A 24,666-nucleotide genomic window follows, 5' to 3' on the forward strand; every position below is an offset into this window, starting at 1 on the left:
GAGGGGGAATGGGAGGGGGGGGGGGGGGGCACTATCTTAGTATTTTCCTGGTTTGGAAATATCGTAGATCTGTGGCTGACGTGCAAAGCAGTTTGAGTTATAGTGGAGAGTGTGTAGTCTCCATGTGGCCCGTGTTCGCATTTAGTGTTTTTGCTGTTTCCTCTTTACTGCTTCACGTCAAATGTAAACAAAATGGATTTCTGTCATCGTGAGCTATCAGGTGAATTAAAATACCTTCACATAATTACAGAAAGCTAATACACGTTATTAGTTTCAGATTTCATTTTATTTCCATTTTTTTGACAGCCATGCATTAATCGCTTTGTAGAACAATGAAGTTATTTTTGTCTGTTTGCTAAAGAAATTTGGTTTTTATTAATCTTTTATGGTGAGGCAGTCAATGTGTTTGAAACATAGTGTTTAATTCTACACTATTGGCTAATTTCAACTGCTCACTGCATTTCAAGTGCACATTTTCATCTTGTAGCACTTACGGCATTATGCCATAGTAAAGAATCAAAAATGAGTCAATAACGTACTGGTACTCCAAGAAAATTCATGTCAAAGCCCACTTCATTGGGAATCTGGACATGCAAATGTGCTTTTTAAGTATGCACTTTAAATGTGCCATTTTAGTGTGGTTCACGAAATTCTGATGCTCTTGGAGTATCCTATGATGTCTTTTTTTATGACATAATGTAAGATCTTTAATGTTTTACACATACGAACATCATAGCAACTGCCAAAGTGTGGTGGTGCCTGTTATCTGATGCCCTCTGATGGCTACTGAAATGAACCTATTTCTAATAGGTTGCGGGAAAATATTGCGAATGGTGGTTTGAAAAACATTACTTTTGAAAGTAAATTTCCCTTTAGACAAATTAATGATGATGTAAATAAAATAGAAAGAAAATTCCACATGGGAAAAATATATTAAAAACAAAGATTCCAAGACTTACCAAGCGGGAAAGCGCTGGCAGACAGGCACAATGAACAAAACACACAAACACACACACACAATTACTAGCTTTTCAGGAAGGAGAGGGAAAGACGAAAGGATGTGGGTTTTAAGGGAGAGGGTAAAGAGTCATTCCAATCTCGGGAGCGGAAAGACTTCCCTTAGGGGGAAAAAAAGGACAGGTGTACACTCGCACACACACACATGCACACATATCCATCCGCACATACACAGACACAAGCAGTTATCTGCATACATTGGAGTTCACTATTTTATTCACATTATAAATGTACACTGTTGTGGACCAAATGTAACACACGAGTCAGTGGTGTTCTGTGCAGGAGCCTTGCTGATTGAGCCCTCACTGGAACCCCCTTCCCTCTCCCCTCTTGTGCAGAACACAGGATGAGGAGAGGACAGGGGTGGAATATTAGGGTAGTCATCTTTGTGTAGGTGCTTGTGATCACCCATATTATGGCTGGCTGCTTGACAGGGCATGGGTGGACCATTTCCTTCAGGGTGGTCATGCAGTAACAATTGTGGTGTGAGGCATAACTGAACTATTTCTTGCAAGATCGTAGGCTAAGAGCCATCAGGTTAGGAGTCCATAACAACGACAGGGGTGGCGGATTACATGCCATGCACTGCAGTGTCATCTATTGTGAGTCAGGGTTATTTGAAACCAGCAATTTATGTGTAATGATGTGGTCATGCAGCTGTTGCAGTGATTCAGGAGGGAACAGATGTTGGGGAGGTGCCTACTTGTGTGTAATAAGTTGTTCACTAGATGTTGGTGGAACTGTGGTATGGTGCTGGAACATCTTGTTCAGTACAGTAATACTGTTGTACAGGTCATGCAAACCCTGCGGTACTACATCATTGAGACTGTTGTCAGATTCTGTAGGTGAGTGCATTTGGCAGTATCTGCGAATCAGTGTGCATGATGTGGATCAAGCAACATGGTGGTGAAATGTGCACAGCCATCAGCACTTGTGTGTGGAAGAGGTGAAACACACGTGGAACCAGCATAGACATTTTGTGTGTGGTGGAAGATCAGCATGCACTGCACAACAAGTTGTGTTGTCTGACAGCTGCTGTAGGGAAGTGTTGTCCCCTAGTAAGGTGGTGACCGGCTGAGTTGCATCATCTCTGACCGTTCAGATGGATGTGTAAGGTCATAGCCAAGTGCCCCTGTGGGGAGGGGACTCTGGCTCTTTTGTTGATGGTTGAGTGAAGTTGTGATACCTTAGCCAGCTTGGATGGCTTGGTGATGAGGGTGTCATGATCGGTTAGAGTCAGCTGAATTCATGCAAGTTCAGGTGCCTGTCATTGCGAGGTGAGTGGAGGTTGCAGTGAGGCATGGTGGCTGTCATTTTTGACAGCATTGGCTACAGATTGTCGATTGTATAAAGCAGTAGGGTGGAAATCAATGCCCAAGCACTGTTCAACTGGTTGAAAGGCACAATCGTGAAAATGTTTACTGCCCAAATGTGGCATCAGTAGCGTCCATAAGAGCACACTAACTAGTTGGACAGCATATTCCCATCTGGCACTGTAATGATGCTTTGTACCTGGACTTAAGTGCCATGAAGTGTGTTGAATAGGCCATAGTGGAGAACCAAACATCTCAATTATATATTCCATATCCACATGAGCCACCTATTGTGCACTGCAAGATGGCAGAACACCGTAGGTGGCCTGGGTGGATTGCACACTGTACAGATGTGCTGTTGTTTCAGTTTTGAACACTGTTTGATGCATTGCACATGAATGTTCTATATTTTATTGTGGCACATAAAACAAGAATGCTGGAAAATCACCTCAGTTCACATGAAATGTATAGTGGCAGAGTGTGATAATGGCTGTGTTGTTGCTGTGCAGTAAATGTGTGGGTAGTAAAGTGAGAAAATATGGCATGATGAGGCAATAGTGGGTCACCAATTTAAGAACCTGTACATGGATGGGTGCATTAAGATATATGATGTGCGGATGGATATGTGTGCGTGTGTGTGTGTGCGAATGTAGACCTGTCCTTTTTTCCCCCTAAGGGAAGTCTTTCCACTCCCGGGATTGGAATGACTCCTTACCCTCTCCCTTAAAACCCACATCCTTTCGTCTTTCCCTCTCCTTCCTGAAGAAGCAACCATCGGTTGCGAAAGCTAGTAATTCTGTTTGTGTGTTTGTGTGTTTTGTTCATTGTGCCTGTCTGCCGGCCTTTTCCCGCTTGGTAAGTCTTGGAATCTTTGTTTTTAATATATTTTTCCCATGTGGAAGTTTCTTTCTATTTTATATATATATATATTAAAAACAAAGATTCCAAGACTTACCAAGTGGAAAAGCGCCGGCAGACAGGCACAATGAACAAAACACACAAACACACAAACAGAATTACTAGCTTTCGCAACCGATGGTTGCTTCTTCAGGAAGGAGAGGGAAAGACAAAAGGATTGGGGTTTTAAGGGAGAGGGTAAGGAGTCATTCCAATCCCGGGAGTGGAAAGACTTCCCTTGGGGGAAAAAAAGGACAGGTGTACACTCGCGCGCACACACACACACACACACACACACACATATCCATCCGCACATACACCGACACAAGCAGACATATTTAAAGGCAAACAGAGGCAAAGAAGTTGTTGAAAGACAGGTGAGGTATGAGCGGCAGCAACTTGAAATTAGCAGAGGTTGAGGCCTGGCGGATATCGAGAAGAGAGGATATACTGAAGGGCGAGTTCCCATCTCCGGAGTTCGGATAGTTTGGTGTTGGTGGGAAGTATCCAGATAACTCGGATGGCGTAACACTGTGCCAAGATGTGCTGGCCGTGCACCAAGGCATGTTTAGCCACAGGGTGATCCTCATTACCAACAAACACTGTCTGCCTGTGTCCGTTCATGCGAATGGACAGTTTGTTGCTGGTCATTCTCACATAGAAAGCGTCACAGTGCAGGCAGGTCAGTTGGTAAATCACGTGGGTGCTTTCACACGTGGCTCTCCCTTTGATCGTGTACACCTTCCGGGTTACAGGACTGGAGTAGGTGGTGGTGGGAGGGTGCATAGGACAGGTTTTACACCGGGGGCGGTTGCAAGGGTAGGAGCCAGAGGGTAGGGAAGGTGGTTTGGGGATTTCATAGGGATGAACCAAGAGGTTACGAAGGTTAGGTGGACGGCGGAAAGACACTCTTGGTGGAGTGGGGAGGATTTCATGAAGGATGGATCTCATTTCGGGGCAGGATTTTAGGAAGTCGTATCCCTGCTAGAGAGCCACATTCAAGGTCTGATCCAGTCCCGGGAAGTATTCTGTCACAAGTGGGGCACTTTTGGGGTTCTTCTGTGAGAGGTTCTGGGTTTGAGGGGATGAGGAAGTGGCTCTGGTTATCTGCTTCTGTACAAGGTCGGGAGGATGCGAAAGCTGTTTTCAGGTTGTTGGTGTAATGGTCCAGGGATTCAGGACTGAAGCAGATTCGTTTGCCACGAAGGCCTAGGCTGTAGGGAAGGGACCGTTTGATATGGAATGGGTGGCAGCTGTTATAATGGAGGTACTGTTGCTTGTTGGTGGGTTTGATGTGGACGGATGTGTGAAGCTGGCCATTGGACAGATGGAGGTCAACGTCTAGGGAAGTGGCATGGGATTTGGAGTAGGACCAGGTGAATCTGATGGAACCAAAGGAGTTGAGGTTGGAGAGGAAATTCTGGAGTTGTTCTTCACTGTGAGTCCAGATCATGAAGATGTCATTTCAAGTTGCCGCCGCTCATACCTCACCTGTCTTTCAACAACTTCTTTGCCTCTGTACTTCTGCCTCGACTGACATCTCTGCCCTTACTCTTTGCCTTTAAATATGTCTGCTTGTGTCGGTGTATGTGCGGATGGATATGTGTGTGTGTGTGTGTGTGTGTGTGTGTGTGTGTGTGTGTGTGCGCGCGCGCGAGTGTACACCTGTCCTTTTTTTCCCCCTAAGGGAAGTCTTTCCACTCCCGGGATTGGAATGACTCCTTACCCTCTCCCTTAAAACCCACATCCTTTCGTCTTTCCCTCTCCTTCCTGAAGAAGCAACCATTGGTTGCGAAAGCTAGTAATTCTGTGTGTGTGTTTTGTTCATTGTGCCTGTCTGCCGGCGCTTTGCCGCTTGGTAAGTCTTGGAATCTTTGTTTTTAATATATTTTTCCCATGTGGAAGTTTCTTTCTATTATGCTGGTCAAGGCCTCACATATTCGCTCAGCAAAAGTGAGCACTATGTTAAGCAGTTTCATACATTTTGCAGAGATATGTTTAAAAACCTTGGAGTTCTTGCACTGACTGTCCAATACATTTACCTCTTTGTGTTATTTTATAGCATTAATGTAAATCAGTATCATTTGAGATGTGATTCACTCACTACATAAAAGATGAAAAATAAATTTCAATGGGAGTTTCTTCCTTTTCTAGGGCCTAAAAGCAAGCAATCAATAGTCCCATAAATTCAAAGGAAAATGAAAGAACAGAAAATATGCTTTATTAGTTATTTGTTTTTGTCTGTTTATCTGCAGAGGGTTCCAAACTTGCAGGGAAAAAATTGTACAGATGGTAGAGGATCCTAAAAAGAATACTTTAAGATAAGAAACTAATGGTCAGAAATGAATATATAGTTTTATGTTGACATAAACAACTTACACCTCATAGCAATGACATCATTAAATAACAACAAAGTGTTGTCCACTAAGGGCAAATGGAACGATGCTCCACTGTTTTAAACAGATGAGTGGAAGTTCCAATATGATCATTTGGCTATTCTTGTTTCAGTTTTCTATGATTTCCTGAAATTACTTCAAGAAAATACTGTGGTTGTTCCTTCTATTAAGCTATGTCTAACAACATGTTCCATCCTTGTCAGACTAGAGTTATAAGGACACAGATGCCTGTATATAAGTACTATTTTTTTTCCTTGCTCTTAAATTTAATTGGGTGAATGTCCACTGTCCCTGTGAATGTGATCCAAGAATGAATAAAATTACTACTACTACTACTACTACTACTACTACTACTACTACTTAAGCTCATAGTACCTTTTCAAAGTGATGAAGGCCAGTCCTAATGCATGCCTTACTATGATGCAAAAAATTTTTCCATGTTCTCTCAAATATCCCTTTGTCTGATATAAAATGAGACAGGCAGCAAGGGTGTTACCAGTACATCTTCACTTTGTTTTTCAAGTGTGAATTTAATGAGCAAATTGATAAATGGTTATTAATAAATCTTCTCCAACATAATTCAGCTTCATCTTTAAAATTGTACGGTGTGAACTATTCTTTATCGACAATCTCGGCCAACTATCTGTGGCTTGAGTAAGCCAGTTACTCTATATGCTGCAGCAAATTTCTTCTAAAATGTAAGACTGGCTGTTGCTTTGTTGAAAATACATCCTGTTGTTCAAAATTTTAAGTAACTATGGTGAACCTAATTCTTGATTTGTGTGTTAGGATTTGAAACCAGCTTGTGCTAAACATTTGTGTGAGGTTAATAACAAGGAAAGTTGCCACTCACCATATAGTAGAGATGCCAAGTCGCAGATAGGTGCAACAAAAAGACTGTACAACAACTGGGTTTCTTGATGGAATGAGGGCTGCGAAATGCTGGAATGAGAACAGGGAAGGGGCTGGATTGATGGGAAAAATGACTAGTGAAGGTTGAGGCCACAAGGGTTATGGGAACATAGGATGTATTGCAGAGAACATTCCCAACTACGCAATTTTGAAAAGCTGGTCTTGGTGGGAAGGATCCATAAGGCACAGTCTGTGAAGCAGTCATTGAAATGAAGGATGACAAGCTGGACAGCATGGTCAGCAATAGGGTGTTCCACTTGTTTCTTGGCCATAGATTGTCGGTGGCCATTCATGCAGACAGACAGCTTGTTGTTTTTCAGTTCAATAAACTCTACCACCAGCCTTTCACTTTAAGATATTTTAATTTATTTCAAAAGCAACCAGTTTCAGCAATTCATTTTGCCATCTTTAGGCCCAATACTCTTTTTTCAAATCAGTGAGCTTATCGTATAGCACCATAAAACTGGATACTGTGAATCCCAATCGTTGTGCAGCTGATTCATACAAAAGTGTGACAGCAACTGCTGTAGTCAAGAGAATGGCAGAGAATGTAGTTGCTCCAGTCCTAGTGTACAAAGACCAATCTCCTGTGCCTTATCTTTCCAGTCTCCCACAAACTCCCAAAGTCTCAGAAAAGCATTCCCCTGGTAACTCAGTACCACCTAGGACTGGAGCAACTGAATTACATTCTCCACCAGGGTTTGGACTACCTTTTGCCATAACCTGAAATGAGAAATTTCCTGCCCACTGTCCTTCCAAGCCCTGTCATAGTGGTATTCCACCATCTACCAAACCTACACAATATACTCGTCCATCTCTACACAACAACTTCTTCCAAATCCTTACCTCATGGCTCCTATCACTGTAATAGGTGTAGATGTAAGACCTCTCCCACACCACCACCAACTCCACTCTGGTCACAAACATCGTCTGCCCCATCAAAGACAGAGCTACCTGTGAAACTAGTCATGTAATCTACAAGCTAAGCTGCAACCACTGTGCAGCATTCTATGTGGGCAAGACAACCAATGAGCTGTCTCTCTACGTGAATGGCCAAGAAATAAGTGGAATACCCTATTGCTGACCATGCTGTCCAGCTTGTCATCCTTCATTTCAATGACTGCTTCACAGACTGTACCTTATAGATCCTTCCCACCAACACCACCTTTTCTGAATTGCAGAGTTGGAAATGCTCCCTGCAATAGATACTATGTTCCCAAAACTCTTGTGGCCTAAACCTTCATTAGTCATTTTTCCCATCCATCCAGCCCCTTCCCTGTTCCCAGTCCAGCACTACAAATCCCTCATTCCACCAACACACCCAGTCATTTTACTTCTCTCCTTTTCTGCTAGCCCCCACCTATCCCCCCTGCCCTCCATCTAACCTCCCGATTGCCCCACCCTCTCTCCACCTCATCCTTGTGAACTCTGCAGCAGTACTTCACTGTCCTCCACCCCTACCCTGCTATCCCTCACCCTCCCTGACCCAGCCTCCTCCTTACCCTACCCAGTTACCACTCCCACCATGCTCTGCTGCTTTTGCTCACAGTGTGGCATCAGCTGGCAAAGGCTGCAGCAAGGTGAGTGTGAGGTGCTTTGGGGAGTGTATGTGTGTGTGCCTTCTATTGTCGATAATGGCCTTTTTGGCCAAAAGCTTATATTGTGACAGTCTTTTAGTTGTGCCTGTCTGCCATTAAGCATCTCCACTATATGGTGAGTAACAACTTTCCTTTTCATAACAGTGGATTATCCACTGGGTATGGTTAATGTGCGATGCCATCAAAGTGAGCTGAAATATGAAAATTGTTGTCATATATTACATTTCATAATGTGTTTTTTTTCCCGTTTTTCAGGATAAATGTTCAGGTAAAAAGACTTGGTGGAGCCTATGGTGCTAAAGTGTCACGTAACATGTTGGTCAGTACAGCTTGTGCACTAGCAGCACATCTTCAGAACAGGCCAGTTCGTTTCATTCTTCCCCTTGAAAGGAACATGGAATCAATAGGCAAAAGACATGACTGTGCTATGGACTATGAAGTAAGTAAAACTGATTTTGTGTGTCACTGCTTTTCCTAGTATAAACTACATAACATTCCCAGGAAATATAATATAATGATTTTCTCTGTTTCTCACAATGTGATTGAAAGGACACATTTTTTAGTGTTCAGCCAGGTTGAACTTCCAATTCTAGCACCAGGTTAGTCAATAATGTATTTTGAACAGAATGATCTTGATGCCAATCAGCTTGGATTCTGGAAACATTGGTCATGGAAAAATTCAGTTACACCCTGTTCACATGAACTCCTGAAAGCCATGGATGTAGGTAATTTGGAGGGTGCGGTATTTCTTGACTGCCAGAAAGTATTTGACTCAGTACCACACCAACACTTATTAATAGATATATAATCATATAAGGTACAAAATGAAATTTATGATTGGATTGAGGGTTTCTTTGTGAGAAGGATGCAGCATATGATCTTGCATAGAGTGTTATCAACAAGCATCAGTAGTTTCAGGTATTCCACAGAAAAATGTGTTGGGACTTTTAACACTGACATTGTGTTTTAATGATACATTAGACAGTATTAAGATTATCCTCAGACATTTTACCGATGATTCAGTATCTGTAATGGGTACTATCTGAAGAAAGCTGCACTAGTATAAGGTCAGAAATTTAAAATTTTGCACTTAACAAACTCTACAAATGCAGTGTCCTGTGACTACACCACCAATTAGTCACAACTGGAATCATTTAACTTATACAATTGCTTAAGTGCAGCAATTTGCAGGGATGTGAAATTTAACACACACCTAGGCTCAGTCTCTGGAAAGGCAGGTGGCAGTCGTTGGATCATTGGTAGAATACTGGAAAGGAATATATTACAACCTGCTAACATCACTACCAGAGGGTCTTGCACCTGACATGCTATGCGTCATTCAATAATGTTGCATCTTTGTACTCTCCTGTGAATTAAACAAAAAAAATAATAGTTTTATTATCCCAAGAACTACCTCCCCCCCTCCCCGTGCACTAAGATATTTGGGTGGGGGGAATTAATTGTAATGAGAGAAACAGCAAAACATACACTACTGAAATATTTCATTTTCAAGAATAATTTTTCACCAGATAATTAATAATAATGCACTGAAATTTATGAATATCAATTAATTTTTCAAAACATCTATTTGAAATATTGAATTCACTCTGGTAATGTTATACAAAGTTAAGTGTCAGTTAAGATTATATGCTTGGCAACTCCAAACTGAGCAGTGGTAGAAATTATAAATGATGCTTGTCTGTCTATCTATTGAAACAGAGGAGCAAGCACCCAAAACAGAGTCAGTGAAATTCACGAAAAATGGATTAATCACCCTGTCCCCTAAATGTGATAATGTTAATACTAATAATAATAATAGTAATATGGGTATCAGGATGTTATGTACGGTAATATTGAACCCAACATTAAGTGTTCACTTGTTTATGATGAATTAACTTTATTTTGATCATGTCGGTACAAACATATCCGCTCGAATAAAAAATTCGGAACACACTGAGATCAACAGTTTTCAAAGAAGTTTGTTCTCAAAGATGAGGCTGTCAACTCTTGCAGTTGATAATTGCCACAGTAATATACAATCAGTAGATTTGATAATATCAAGATTTTGTAAGCAAAAATGTGTGAGAAAACACAAGTAAAATAGCTAAACATGATGAAATGATCTTGGAGGTAGAGCAATTCTCCTTTAATGAGGATAGAGACAAAGTTTTAAGTCACAATGAAGATGAACCTGCATCATCAAAGGGAGACAGTGCAATAAGAAATAACATTTCAGCATCCTGGCAGAATAATTGATCACACCGACCACTAATGAAATAGATGGACTACTGATGTTGTACAGTGCTTGCATTAAACAGTTTCAGAAATCTTGTAAAACAATTATAGCTTCATCTAATGATTTACATTGGTCAATAAATAGTGTAGCAAAGAGTAATAATAAAAAGAACCTTGATGCCATATATAAATGTAAAAAAAATATCTTAAAAACAAAGATTCCAAGACTTACCAAGCGGGAAAGTGCCGGTAGATAGGCACAATGAATAAAACACACAAACACACACACAGAATTTGAGCATTCGCAACCGGCGGCTGCTTCTTTCCTGACGAAGCAGCCGCCGGTTGTGAAAGCTCAAATTCTGTGTGTGTGTTTGTGTGTTTTATTCATTGTGCCTATCTACCGGCGCTTTCCCGCTTGGTAAGTCTTGGAATCTTTGTTTTTAAGATATTTTTCCCATGTGGAAGTTTCTTTCTATTTTAAATATAAAAAAAGTGTGATTCATTTGGATTCTGTGCAGCAGGAAGAGACATGCAGAAAGCAGATCATAGAAACAACTTCAGTAAATTTTCATGAGCTATGTTAAAATATCTGAAGAAAAGAAAGAAGCAAATGTTGTACTATGATCAGTTTATCTTACCAAAAAGAGAGAATGGAGGTTTCATGAACATCCTAAATTTATACAGATAAAAACTGAAAATGCTATAGGTAAGAGAATACATTTTCCCACAGACAAGACCTCACCAACAATGACTAATTTTATTAACTTCTCATGGTTGTGATTCAAAGTTATGTAGAAGTTTTTAAAGGACTTCATATTCAATGTTGACTATAGAAATGATTTATTTCACAATTTCAGTTTCAGTCTTTGGGCCATTTTCAAGTGGTACTGCAAAAGATTTTGCTTCAGTACATGTCAGACTAATAGCCTCTGACATGGATACATGTCATCACCAAAAATAAGCCTTTTCACAATGTTATCATCCTTCACATAAATCGCTACAAGTCAATGTTGTAAGAGACTGTTTACATGTTCAAATACTTTCATCAGTGTACATTGCACATTAGGTTAATTTCTCTTTTCCTGCCCACAGTTCTCTTCTTTCCCTATACTAAACACCCTCTAGTATATACAAATCTTCCTCTTTCCTTCTTCATGATTGCCAGAGCATCTACAGTATTAAAAGAATTGTTCCACAAAATTGCAAAGAAACTTTCATCATAAAATTTGCTGTCCATTTGATGAAACTTACCACACACATATATTCTGTGCCCCATGGCAAAATCTGCTAACACATTTCCTTGCTCAGCCTCTATACTGAACATTTATTCTTTTAAATTGTGTAGCTTCCCTTTACAGAACAAATTCATGCAGTTATACTTTCCACACACCTTGTATAACTCCACTGATGAAATTTCTTTTCCAAATATTTCACTGAACATGACTTTCTGTAAATTAAGTCTTTTTCTATCAAAGATGCTAATCTGCATTCTTTATGCTGTATTACTTTGTTCAGTGCCCTCCTTATAATCATCTACAACCAGGCACCTCAATTTTGCATTTGTTTGCAATTTTTGTTTCACATACTCCTGCACTTGTGACTCGATATGCCCAATATCACAAAAGAGATTCATACGAATCACTATCCCCTCTCCCACATTTTCCATTTCTGGCCGTCTCCCCTCTACAGCTCTAATTCGACTCTCAGTTTCAATTTATCCTCATATAGCTTAATTTTGAACTACTTTATTCTCAATGTGATCTGATACATACAACGTTACAACTGTTTCTTCATTCCTTCCCAATTCTTAGTCTCCATGGCTGACTTAAACCTTTTTGTAGACCGATTCATCCTCCCCAAAATCACATTCCACAACTTTTTTTGGTAGAATTACTCCTCTCTACTTATCAGACTTTGATAGCATACTATCTAGTTATGAATTCATTGTATCAAGCCCCATGTCCATTGTCTGCAAGAACCTACCACAAATAGAATCAAAAAACTTTGAATTTTCCTTATGTGGCGTCAAGTGCTTTTTCATTCCCACAATTTCTTTTTGCAAATTAACATTTCCTACATCACATCTCACTGACCCACAATCGCTCATAAACATTACTTTCCTTTCCACCTTGGCTGATGATTGGGGATATTAACAAGAAATAGGCAGCTACTGCTGTTGTTAATCTCAAACTTCTTGCTAGCTGTTATGGCATGATGTGTGCAAAAGACAATGCCTGCAATAAGGAAAGACTGAGGCCATGATATGTCAATGCTGTAGCTTGGCAACAATGGCATGGAGGTGACACAGCACAAGAGGCAACTTGGAGGTGCCAACAGTGTTGACACTTTGGCACAGACATGCTGTGTTGATGTATGGAAGATAATATGGCGCAAGCAGTGACACAGAAGTGGCATTGGTTAGAATTCTGTGACATGGAGATGCTGTAGCTGCAGTGGTGACATTGGCAGTGGCAGGAGCATGGAAATGAAGTGGCATTGATGGTGGCTGCAGGAGATGATGTGTGGTATGGGAGGTCGCATATAGGCTAAATTGGGGGGAGGGGGTTGCTGTGGCATTGACAGTCATTGACAAGTATCAGCACAATTGATAAAATTTGGTCTGGCATTAGTGCTGTGATGAATCCGACAGTGAAGGAAGAAAGTGTCATTATCAGGCAGCAGCATGGTCAGTGGTGGACCAAAAACCAGAATGATGTCAGCATCGAAACTCAAGCAATCTTGCAGCAATGCAAATTTGTTATGCAGAGTGAGACCAAGCAATAGTGATGTCTCTGGTATGACTACCCATGAGCAAACACAGCAATTTAACACATTCAGTGGCTCAACTATTGCCCTAGGGGCTGGTTGTGTGCCACCACATTGTGGCCAATATAAATTCAACAATAATAATCAAGTCTACTGAACAGTCAATGAACAATTTAAAGCACACTTAAGTATGAAACATCATGTAAGAAGCTTATTTGGTGTATGGTATATCCTGATACAAGTTTTGACTCAACTTTAGTTTTGTAATGGTCAACAAACACATTCCCTCAATTGGTGACCATATAGACACTAATAATCACAATAGTTAAACATGATCTCTTAGTGTAGTAGTGCATGCAAAGAAGTAGTTCCTACACAGGCAATGTTTTATTTGAGTAGTGGCTCGATGCAGAACTCTACTTGCTAATGTTCATAAATTCACCATATTTATTTGGTTCACGCTGTCTACTGAATAATGTGATCTTGTAAAAAGATCAGACAGTTCTTCATGATAACTCATTACAAATAAATGCATCTCCACATATGCAAACAGTTTCGTTGGAAATGAATAAGTTCAGACTGCATTCCACATTATCACAAGCTAACACCAAAGGCTCTTATGCTGCACAGTTCTTACCCTAACCAAAGACACCAACAAAAGACCCTTAAACTTGCCCTGCTCTCTTTCTCCTCAAACTGGTCACTGACCGCTACTTGAGTCATGTTAGCTCTTAATTTGTAGATCCCCATTCAAAATTATTTACAATTTTTGAACATGCTTCATATTAAACAAATAAGATATACTTTTATGCTGCATTTGCAGTCCATTATGGCACAGATGAGTTTTACATAGAACAGAAATTATGCCTTTTACACAAGTATTACACACTATGAACCAAAATTGCTGGAACCTGGTCAAATATACAATTCAATTCTGCATACAATGCTATAGTCAGATGACAGTCTTACAACATTATATTAGCAGAATTTATCACTAATGCTTATAAATAATAACAATAATGATACAAACTGTTTATGCAGTGGCTAATCTCTTGTAATTCTGGCAGACTTTCCATTCTAATGTACAACCTCTGTAATACGATGTTTTGTTTATGTAAGTAATTGCTTTTTTGTGTAATAATGTGTCATATGGACTATCTATAGTTGTCTTCATTTTTCCTTAATGTACAGCATCTCTGCTGTTTGTGAAAAGTGTGTAGTCATGAATATTTCTATTATTTATATATAGATATAAAGTTTAGTAACATTATTGATGTTGGTATTAAATGGTTGGTGAAATCTTTAATGGACTTGCCATGTTATTGTAATTTTTTTTATTGTTCCTTTATAAATATATGCTTTAGTGTTAGATACATTGAGAATTTCACCATGTTAGAATGCTGTCTGCTAACACTCTGCCATGAGGTGTATTTTATGACCTTGTATTTCCTAGAAGCAGTTGCACAGGCATCCATTGCTCAGTAGCCTCAACGTTCTATTTTGTACACATCTCATTTACCTGATACAACCATCTTTCTATCACCTGCATATTGTTCAACTCTGCCTTTTCTCATAATTATCAATTTATACATATGAAACATATAGCTTGTTGTATTACAGTGCCTACATGTTAACAGTACTGACACTGTGTCTTACTGTAACAGTTTTGCATAGTGTCAGTCATTTCATGTTATAACCAGACTGGCAGCCAAGCAACAAAACTCATCAGACTAGGCATCAGTGAGTTCATTTGATATTTTTACACTGTAAGTTAAAGAGTAACACTCATAACTGGAGTCATATATTTAGCTGTTCTTTCGATGACAATGGCATGCACTCACTGATGTTATATATGAATTAATCTCTACCGATTAGTGATATATGATGACAAGCAAAAATTTTTACCATGGTGAAACTATGTCATAAAACAATATTAATGAACAGAAAAGATATTTAATATTGAACAATTCTCAATCTCATCTACTACTATACACAAGTCATACTTAGCCTTAAAAATTGGCAAAATATGAAACTAGCATTGAAATTAAAGAAACATATAATTTATGAAATTTCATAATCAAAAAATATTTGTTTTATGAAATTTATACCCCACTAGAAAGTGTGTGCATTTCTACATACTTCTTGTTTTGTGCACTCAGGTTTGAAGAATTTTGAAGTCTCATATTTTTTTTTTTTTTTTTTTTGAAATGAAATAACATACTGAAGACTGACATCCAGTGGTAGAGATTCAAATAGTGTTAACTGGGCATGAAACAACTTTGAAAATGTAGCAATCCCAGTATATACTGTCAGGAAAAAATTTTAACATCAAAAAATAATTATTATAGGTAATGAAATTTCAGCTATACTTTTTTCCAGATAACATATCTAAGTGATTAACAGTGGAACGTCACAAGTGAACATAAGTGCGAGATAATCCATTGCAAATGTGAAATACTGGTACATTAATAACTGGTGTAACCACTATAATGTTGAATGCAATCATGTGAACATGCTTGCATTGTGTTGTACATGTGCCAGATATTAGTTTTTTCAGTGTTTTTTCATGTGGTTGCTCAATACAGGAGTGGTTAATGTTGTTTGTGGATGACGCTGAAGTTGTCATCCGATGATGTCCCTTATGTGTTCAGTTGGATAAAGACCTGTGATTGAACAGGCCAAGTCAACATGTGGAAGCTCTGTAGAGCATGTTGCTGTGCAGAGTGGTATATGGGAGAGTTATTCTTTTGGGAAATACACCCTGGAATGCTGTTCATGAATGAAAGCACAAAAGGTCAAATCACCAGATCAACAAACAAATTTGCTGTCAGGATGCATGGGATAGTCATGAGAGTGCTCCAGCTGTCATATGAAATCACATCTCAGGTGTAGATCCAGTGTGTCTAGTAGGTTAGTTGTAGGCCCTCAATTGGCCTCCTCTTTCCCAACATATGGCCATCACTGGCACAGAAGCACAACCAGCTTTCATCAGGAAACACAACAGAATTTCACTCTCCCTTGCAATCTGACACGTTCTACATCCTAGCAATACTGGGATCAAGGACCCATGATACTCAAAAGTAAATATATAAATAAATTACTATGGAGGTGTATTAGATGTCATTGATAAGAGACTAGTGAAGCTAAAGCGATTGGAAGATGGCCCAACAGATGTGGAAGCCAAGAGGCACAAATAACAGTTTTATTTGTAACAACAGTCGAATGATTACAGGAAGTGTATAATAACTAGTGCAACTAGTGATGAAGTGTGTCAGAAGGTGGTGGACAAGGAAACAGCCGGTGTAATGTGGGATGCCTTAAAGCATTACATGAACCTTCATCAAAGGATCAGTTGTTAAAAATCTGCACAGACTTTTCCTCCTTTAGCTGGAAACAAGCTAAAGATATTTTTACCCATATGGAAAAACTTAAAAAGTTTGCAGAACAATTTAACCAAAGGGCTGAAAGCTAAAAATGAAAAAGTTTTACCAGATATTATGCTAGTTTGCAAAGCCTTGCATATTTTACCAAGTGAATTTGAAATTTTCAGTCAAGTTGGATTTTACTGACAATAAATGAAAAAAGAACATTTCATGAACTGAAAGTGCAGTTATTTATGTTTGGATGGAATTTCATGAAAATCCAAACAGTGACAAAACAGCATTAATGGTAAATGTAAGTATACAAAAACCATATGGCAAAGGCAAGCTTATTAAGAATGAGTCAAGCAAAAGTGACATTTGCAATTATTGTAAGTGAAAGGGGCACTGGTTGAAGGACTGGACTGCAGAAAGTGGGTTCCCAACACAGAACCAAATAAAAATTACAACAGGTGCCACAAAAGTTGTGCAGCTACTAGTGCTGTATTGAAGTTTGTGAAGAGGCATATTCTGTGGGAGCAGATTCAGCATCATGGTGGGTGGACAATGGATATACAAAGCATGGGACTAATTTTTCAGACATTTGGAAATTTGTCAGTCCATGTGGTGTGAAGGCAGCAGAAAAACAGACTCTAATGGGAATGGGAAAAGACAGTATCCAGTTGTCATCTCTGATTGATGGGCAGGATATGAAACTGTTAGATGTTCTACAGCTATTTAGAAACTTTTTTTTCAGTTGTATGGAACCTGGGAGTATTTTTAAACATTGTAAAAGGCAGATATTCAACCATCCTTGCCCAAAGAAATTGCTGTACTTGAAGAGACTTCATTATTGCAGCTGTACCATGAGAGATGGGGCCATCAAGATAAACACCATGTCAAAGTAATGTTAGAAAGGGAATTAGGCATAAGTGTTCACTTGGAATAGGTATTTTGTGAGAGCTGCATTTATGGCAAAGCCCATCAGTTGTTACTTGGTCAGAGAGAAAAGACAATCAAGCCAGGTGAACTGATGTCAACTGATGTCTCTAGATCTTCTAATGTATCTTTTCAGAAGAAGAGATATGGTTGTGTTCAAAGACAGCTGCGAAAAATTTTGGTATTGCTAAATCATAAGGCAAAATTCTGAAGTTAACAATGATATGAAATATGTTCTTCAACATTCAATGATGCTGTGCCATACAGTCAAAGAGCTGCTAGGTGATAATGGTGAAGAATTCAACAGTAAGGAAGTTCAGGACATACTGGCTGCAAAAGGTGTTACTCAGAGAATGACAGCACTCTAAACTCCACAGAAAAATGCTGGGAGTGAGTGTAAAATGAAAACTATGGTTGAAATGGCAACAATCTTCAAGTACTCAAATAAATAAGTTAATTTCACAGCAGTCATATGGACAGAATTTGTTGGAGTATCACTGTACATTCTGAACCAAACTACAAAATCATCTATGAAAGGAAACAGTCTTTTTAGTTGTGGTTAGGTAATAAGAAGAGAATCAAACACTTAAATATAGTACATGCTACATTATATGCCCACATCCCAATTCAGAGAAGACAGAAAATGGGTAAGGTAGCTGTCAAGGATAATCTCATGGGGCATGATCGAGATGATTGTTACAGAATTTGGGCGAAAGATAAAAACAAAAGTCATTCTTAGCAGAACTGCAATCTTCCACAAAGGCCATCAATTTGTAAAGAACAAGTCAAATTGTGACTGCAGGATGTTGTGCAAAGTAATCAGGGAAAGTATGCAGCTCAAGAAGAAGATGAGACAAATACCAACAATGAAGAATCTGGAGAATCAGAGACTGAAGAAGACAGTACTGATACTAGAGAGGAGGAACCCTGCATCCAACCTCAATGACAGCTGAGGAACTGTTCATTGTTAATTAAACATTCATGGCTAAATGGCTTTGTAATGCTAACTGAAGAGATGATTAATGAAATAAATGAAGAATCAGATGCTGTAAATAGTACACATGCTGTTCACTAGAAGCAAACTATGAAAAATGGAATGAATCAAAAAGTGGGAAGTCCAAGATGGAATGCAACAATATTGTGAAAAGGGAAGCTGCCACACACCATATAGTGGAGATATTGAGTCGCAGATAGGCACAACAAAAAGACTGTCACAAATAATAGCTTTCGGCCAGTAAGGCCTTCATCAGAATTAGATGGCAAATGCAGACATACACACTCATACAAAATCAAATCACACACGCATGACTGCATGTGTCATGTGTGTCTGAGTAGCATTTGTGTGAGTGTATATGTGTGTGTTTGCCATCTAATTCTGATGCAGGCCTTACTGGCCAAAAACTATTATTTGTGACAGTCTTTTCCTTATGCCTATTTGTGACTCAGCATCTTCGCTATAAGGTGAGTAGCAGCTTTCCTTTTCACAAAAATGGAATGAAGTCACTACAAAGACTCAGATGTGGGAATTGACTACCTACCAAAAGGAGCCAGTGCTATACCATGTAATTTTGTTTTTCATGTGGAGACTAATCTCAGTAGCAGTATTGAGATATATAAAGCAAGACTTGTCTTCGGAGTTAGATCAACTCTATGGTGGAGACTATAGTCAAACTTTCAGTCCACTATCTAAGCTGTGCACAATTTGTTCATAGTTAAATATTACTGCAGCAGAGAAGATGCATCTCATTCAATCTGATGTATCTACAACATTTTTCTACAGAGAACTAGAGGAAGTAATATACAGTACATGCAACATCCAGAAGGACACAATAATGGCACAAAAGTGATTTGCAAATTAAGCCAAAGTTGGTGTGGACTTAATTAAACCCCAAGATGTTGAAATAAACGTTTTAGACCATTTCTTCATGGTCAGATTTCTAAGGAAGTGACAGATTCTTGCATACATATGAGAGAAGAAGGTGACAAGAAACTGTTAGTTGCTTTTTGTGTACATGATGGGTCAGTTATGGTGAGTGATCAACAGGAAGCCAGCAGAGTTTTTGAAGAATCGAAGGCTGAATTCAAGATCACCATGAAACAGGCATTGTATTTCCTTAGAATTAAGAAAAATGCTATGACAATGGTGCAATCAAGATAAGTCAGTCCTGTTCAAAGATGATTCTGGAGTGTTTCAGTTTTCAAGAATTCAAACTTGTCCCAACATTTATTATAAAGTACCCACATATGCAGAAAGTAAGAATGCAGAGATATTTAACTTTTCCTATTGACAAGCAGTTATAACACTGATGTAATAGAGCTTGCAAATGAGACCTGACATCACTTACAGTGCTTTTAACTCATAAAAAATTGTAAATTGTGTTAAGATCTTATGGGACCAAATTGCTTAGGTCATCAGTCCCTAAGCTTACACACTACTTAATCTATCTTGTCCTCAATAGCTTTGTAAACAAGTTTTAGGAAATTGAAGAGAGTCATTTGCATATAGTTGCCTTTTTTTGAAACCGTTCTGAGCATTTACAAGAATTTATTTATGTTTGGGAAGTCTAGCAATTTTTCACACATTATTATTTCAATTATTTTTGAAAATGTTGATAAAAATGTCATTGGTCTGTATTTTTAATGCCAATCATGTCACGACTTTTATAAACTAGTGTTACTGTCGACTGTTTAAGTTTACTTGGAAACACACAAGTTACAAAGGAGTCATTGATTATGACCATGAGTTGAAAGACAACTTTATCACTACTATATTTAATAATTTTCTCAGTGATACCATCAAATCAGCACGTAATTTTACCCTTTTGTTTACTGATAGTCGTTTGTAAGTACTTCTTCGGGTGTTACAGGGTATAGGTGTATTGTCCTTTCATGTATTGTACTTATTACCTTTCTCTTTGGATTCTATTTACTTGTGGCCAGGTTTTGGGCTACATTAATACAATGACCATTAAATATATTACCTATTAGAAGTGGATCATCAACAATTTCATTTCTGTGTTTTATGGTGCTTTCATTACTTGCATTTTCATGTTTGTCTTATGATTATAAATAACTTTTCATATTGATTTCATTTTCTTGTTACCCTTTCTGTTATATGAATCACTGTTCAGCGCAGCAGTTAAATCTTTCAGCCTAAAACAAATACATATCATAGCAGAATATTGTCAAATGATCTATCACAAAACCCAAAGAAATTCTGGTTTCATGTCAAGACTGTTACTGGCAATCCCTGTCTGATTCTATACATAATTTGTGACTGCACTTCACAGTAGCTTGCAGAGTATAGATGTATATGTGGATACTATAGGGCCAGAGAACAAAAAGGGGTTTAAAGTATTGGAACCAGCCTAAGGTACAATGTCCAATAAACAGTTTTTCAGTCATTAACACCTTCTGGTTGATTATCTGTTGATTCATCCAAAATTTTTAGACACAAAATTGAGACAGATATTCATGTTATGCCTATTGCACTGGGATGCAGCACATCACTTTGGCCGGCCCAGAAAGGTGAACGTAATGATAGAACCATGCAGGATCCCCCATGAAATGAGACATCATTCTTAACCGCACAAAGCGGTCAGACATAGAGATGTTAACAGTGTAAATTATAGGTATGAACTTTAATAACTTGTAAATGTTACCTGATTTCTGTGAGTTCTAATGCAATCCTACTTAGAGTTGTTAGCGATTGGTTATCCAGTCACTGACATTCACTTTAGTTGGCATGAGGATATTATCCTAATGCTGTCCAAATGCACACTATTACATGACACAACATATTGTCATTGTGAACTGCTGGTTTTGGGGATAGGGTGGCTATATAAAAGCAGACAATAGATATGATATTCTGAAAATACATAATTATTTGAAATTCTGTTAGAGTTTACTATATAGCATGGACTCTGGAAGAAATATATCAGTAGAATTACACTGTCAAAGTTCAAAATATCTTTACACAAAATAGATGATTGAAATTTGGAGGATCTGAAGTTTTGATGTCAATTATCTCTTATGTTATTTAGTTTCAAATAATTCTAAATATCTTTTTGGGAAATTGGGACTGCCCTCTTTTGAATGAGTGTTAGCAATGCCGCTTTTGCTGCTTAATAGCTCATAATGTTTTTTCTATTGGAAAACAATGTAATAACTTCTTTTATCTGTAGCATTTAACTGCTAATGCTTTTAGTCACATTAATTGCATTATACTAGTCAGGAACATACATATGTGTATAAACAATTCTTAGACCATTGGAAATCAAAAAAGTGTGAAGCAGCATAAAGTGTTGCAAGACAATGGCAGCGATGTGTTATCTATGATAAATTATGAAAACTTCAAAAGTAAACAAAGTGCTCTTGCATTGTCAAGAAGTAGTGTGGTTAGTAACTCATGTAAAATAAATAACAACTACAAATCGGACACTTCTGCCAAGATATTTTGCAACATCCTTTGTCAAACCAAATGGACAATTTAAATAAGTCATAAATAACATTGAAGAAAAACAGAATGACTTCAATAAATTTGATTGTGATATTTATCTGGCTGGAACAAATAATGTAGAATCCAATATCAAGGAATACCAATGCACTGTGAACATACCATTCACAAAAACTAAGAACACTAAAGTGATTCTGTGTACAGTCTCCTACAAATTTGACGGGGTGGACTGAAACAACAGAATAAACAAAATGAACGAGTTCTTGATGGAAGATGCCCCGTACAATTATGTGAAGAGACTGAATGTTAATCTGCTTTTAAGGAGGACTGATTATACGACTCATGGGCTACATTTGGCTATGAAAGGGAAATAAAAACTTTGCAGGAACCTTCATTATTCAGCTATGCTTCAACTCACCACACCATCGCTGATATCTGTTAATAGCTTGCAACAGGCGGATCAGTCAGGCACCAAAATTGAATGCTTGCAATATGGGGAAATATCAGAAGACAAAAACCAAGATATTAACAATAAATATACATTCTGTGGAACAAACAAGTGACAAGGAAGCAGCACAGAAGACAATATCACTGTGTAAAAAGCCTGAAGAGGAAGCTGTACCAGAGTGAGCAGAAGGCAAAAACAGCAGATCCAAATGAACTACCAGGCAGAGGACAGCATCCAAACAAAACATAAATGTTTTTTTATGACCCAATCCACTGTGGAAAAATACAATCAAGAAGTTCAGGACTACTAGGTGGTAGTCAAGACAGAAATAAAAAGAAGACTACAGACTACTCTTCAAAGAGTTAGCCAGGTAAGAAATGCACCTCTCATAGAATTGAATAATTCTTTAATTCTCCTATATCATAATGTGCAGGGCTTAACCAGTAAGTTATGTGAGATATATATCCTTTTGAATAATACACTGAAGGAGATTTCAATCTTGTGTGTAACCAAACACTGGCTGCAACAAATACAAAAATGTGCAGCTGGGATTTCTGACTTCCAGTTTTTGCAGAGAAACATGCAGAGGTTATAAGCACCCGTACAAATTACCAACCTTTACTCAGTCCAAACTTATCACTTTCATGAGTGATGACGAAATGATGAGGACAACACAAACACCCAGTCATCTCGAGGTAGGTGAAAATCTGTGACCCCACCAGGAATCGAACCAGGGACCCCATGCTCGGGAAGCGAGATGTGGCTACGAGACCACGAGTTGTGGACTAGAAAAAAGAAGCACAGTGATTCATATAACAGAAAGGGGAACAATAAAATGAAATCAATGTGAAAAGTTATTTATAATCATAAGACAAACATGAAAATGCAAGTAATGAAAGCACCATAAAACACAGAAATGAAATTGTTGATGATCCACTTCTAATAGGTAATATATTTAATGGTCATTGTATTAATGTAGCCCAAAACCTGGCCACAAGTAAATAGAATCCAAAGAGAAAGGTAATAAGTACAATAAATGAAAGTACAATATACCTTCCCTGTAACACCCGAAGTACTTAAAAAATGCTATCAGTAAACAAAAGGGTAAAATGACATGCCGATTTGATGGTATCACTGAGAAAATTATTAAATATAGTAGTGATAAAGTTGTCTTTAAACTCGTGGACATAATCAATGACTCCTTTGTAACTTGTGTGTTTCCAAGTAAACTTAAGCAGTCAACAGTAACACCAGTTTATAAAAATCGTTACATGATTGGCATTAAAAATACAGACCAATGACATTTTTGTCTACATTTTCAAAAATAATTGAAATAATAATGTGTGACAAATTGCTAGACTTCCCAAACATAAATAAATTCTTGTAAATGCTCAGAACGGTTTCAAAAAAAGGCAACTCTATGCAAATGGCTCTCTTCAATTTCCTAAAACTTGTTTACAAAGCTATTGAGGACAAGTAACTGACCTTCAGATTGTTTTTGGACCTTTACAAAGCGTTTGATCTTGCAGATAATAATCTACTAGTATTTAAACTATGTAATTATCACATCCTTGGTGTTTCCTATGAGTGGTTCAAGCCATTTTTAACTGATAGAAAACAAACATGCAAATTTCTCTTGATGGTAATGTGTAACATTCTTAAACATAAAAGGGTAATTATGGGGTGCTCCAGGACTCAGTATTGGGACCATTGTTATTCTTGGTTTTTATTAATGACCTACCTCAGTAATTTTCAACAGCTGATACTATATTATTTGCTGATGATACCAGTTTCTTTATAAAAATCAAAGAATAATTATAAGATGCAGCAAAAAATTGACAAAACAGCAGAAGTGGCTGAAAAACAGTTGAAAGATAACTGTGAAGTTGGCAATGACAAGACAATTGTATGGATGAACTTCAAACATATAAAGAAAAAATAGGAACAATGTAAAATTCACATCATTGAATAGCCAAATTCAGCAAAAGAATTGCATAAAATTTTGAGAATCATGGGTGGTTGAATATCTAAAATGGGGAAAACATGTAGAAGTGCTTAACAAAAAATTAAGCACATACTGTTACATATTAAGAATCCTTAAAGACTGCTGCAATACCAAAACAGTGTTAAGTTCTTATTACGCATACATGCATAGTATAGTGACTATGATATACTATTCTGGGATAATGCCTCTTTTGCAAAGCAGTCTTTCAAACTCAAAAGGAAGCTGTAAGATTAATTAGAGATGTTGCTTGCACAGAATCATGTAGAAGTATCTTTAAGGAATTAAAAATCATGACCTTACCATCTATATTTATATCTGAAAG

General features: G+C 38.1%; 1 protein-coding gene across 1 annotated transcript in view; it reads left to right on the top strand.

Annotated features, from left to right (window-relative positions):
* LOC126284382 (uncharacterized) overlaps positions 1 to 24,666 on the top strand; it is a 329,783-nt gene that overhangs the window by 238,384 nt on the left and 66,733 nt on the right. Inside the window, exon 18 of the mRNA XM_049983265.1 lies at positions 8,389 to 8,572. Within this exon, the coding sequence (XP_049839222.1) occupies positions 8,389 to 8,572 (184 nt within the window). The remainder of the gene's footprint in view (positions 1 to 8,388; positions 8,573 to 24,666) is intronic.

Source organism: Schistocerca gregaria, chromosome 8, assembly GCF_023897955.1.
Source record: "Schistocerca gregaria isolate iqSchGreg1 chromosome 8, iqSchGreg1.2, whole genome shotgun sequence".
NCBI classification, from domain to species: domain Eukaryota; kingdom Metazoa; phylum Arthropoda; class Insecta; order Orthoptera; family Acrididae; genus Schistocerca; species Schistocerca gregaria.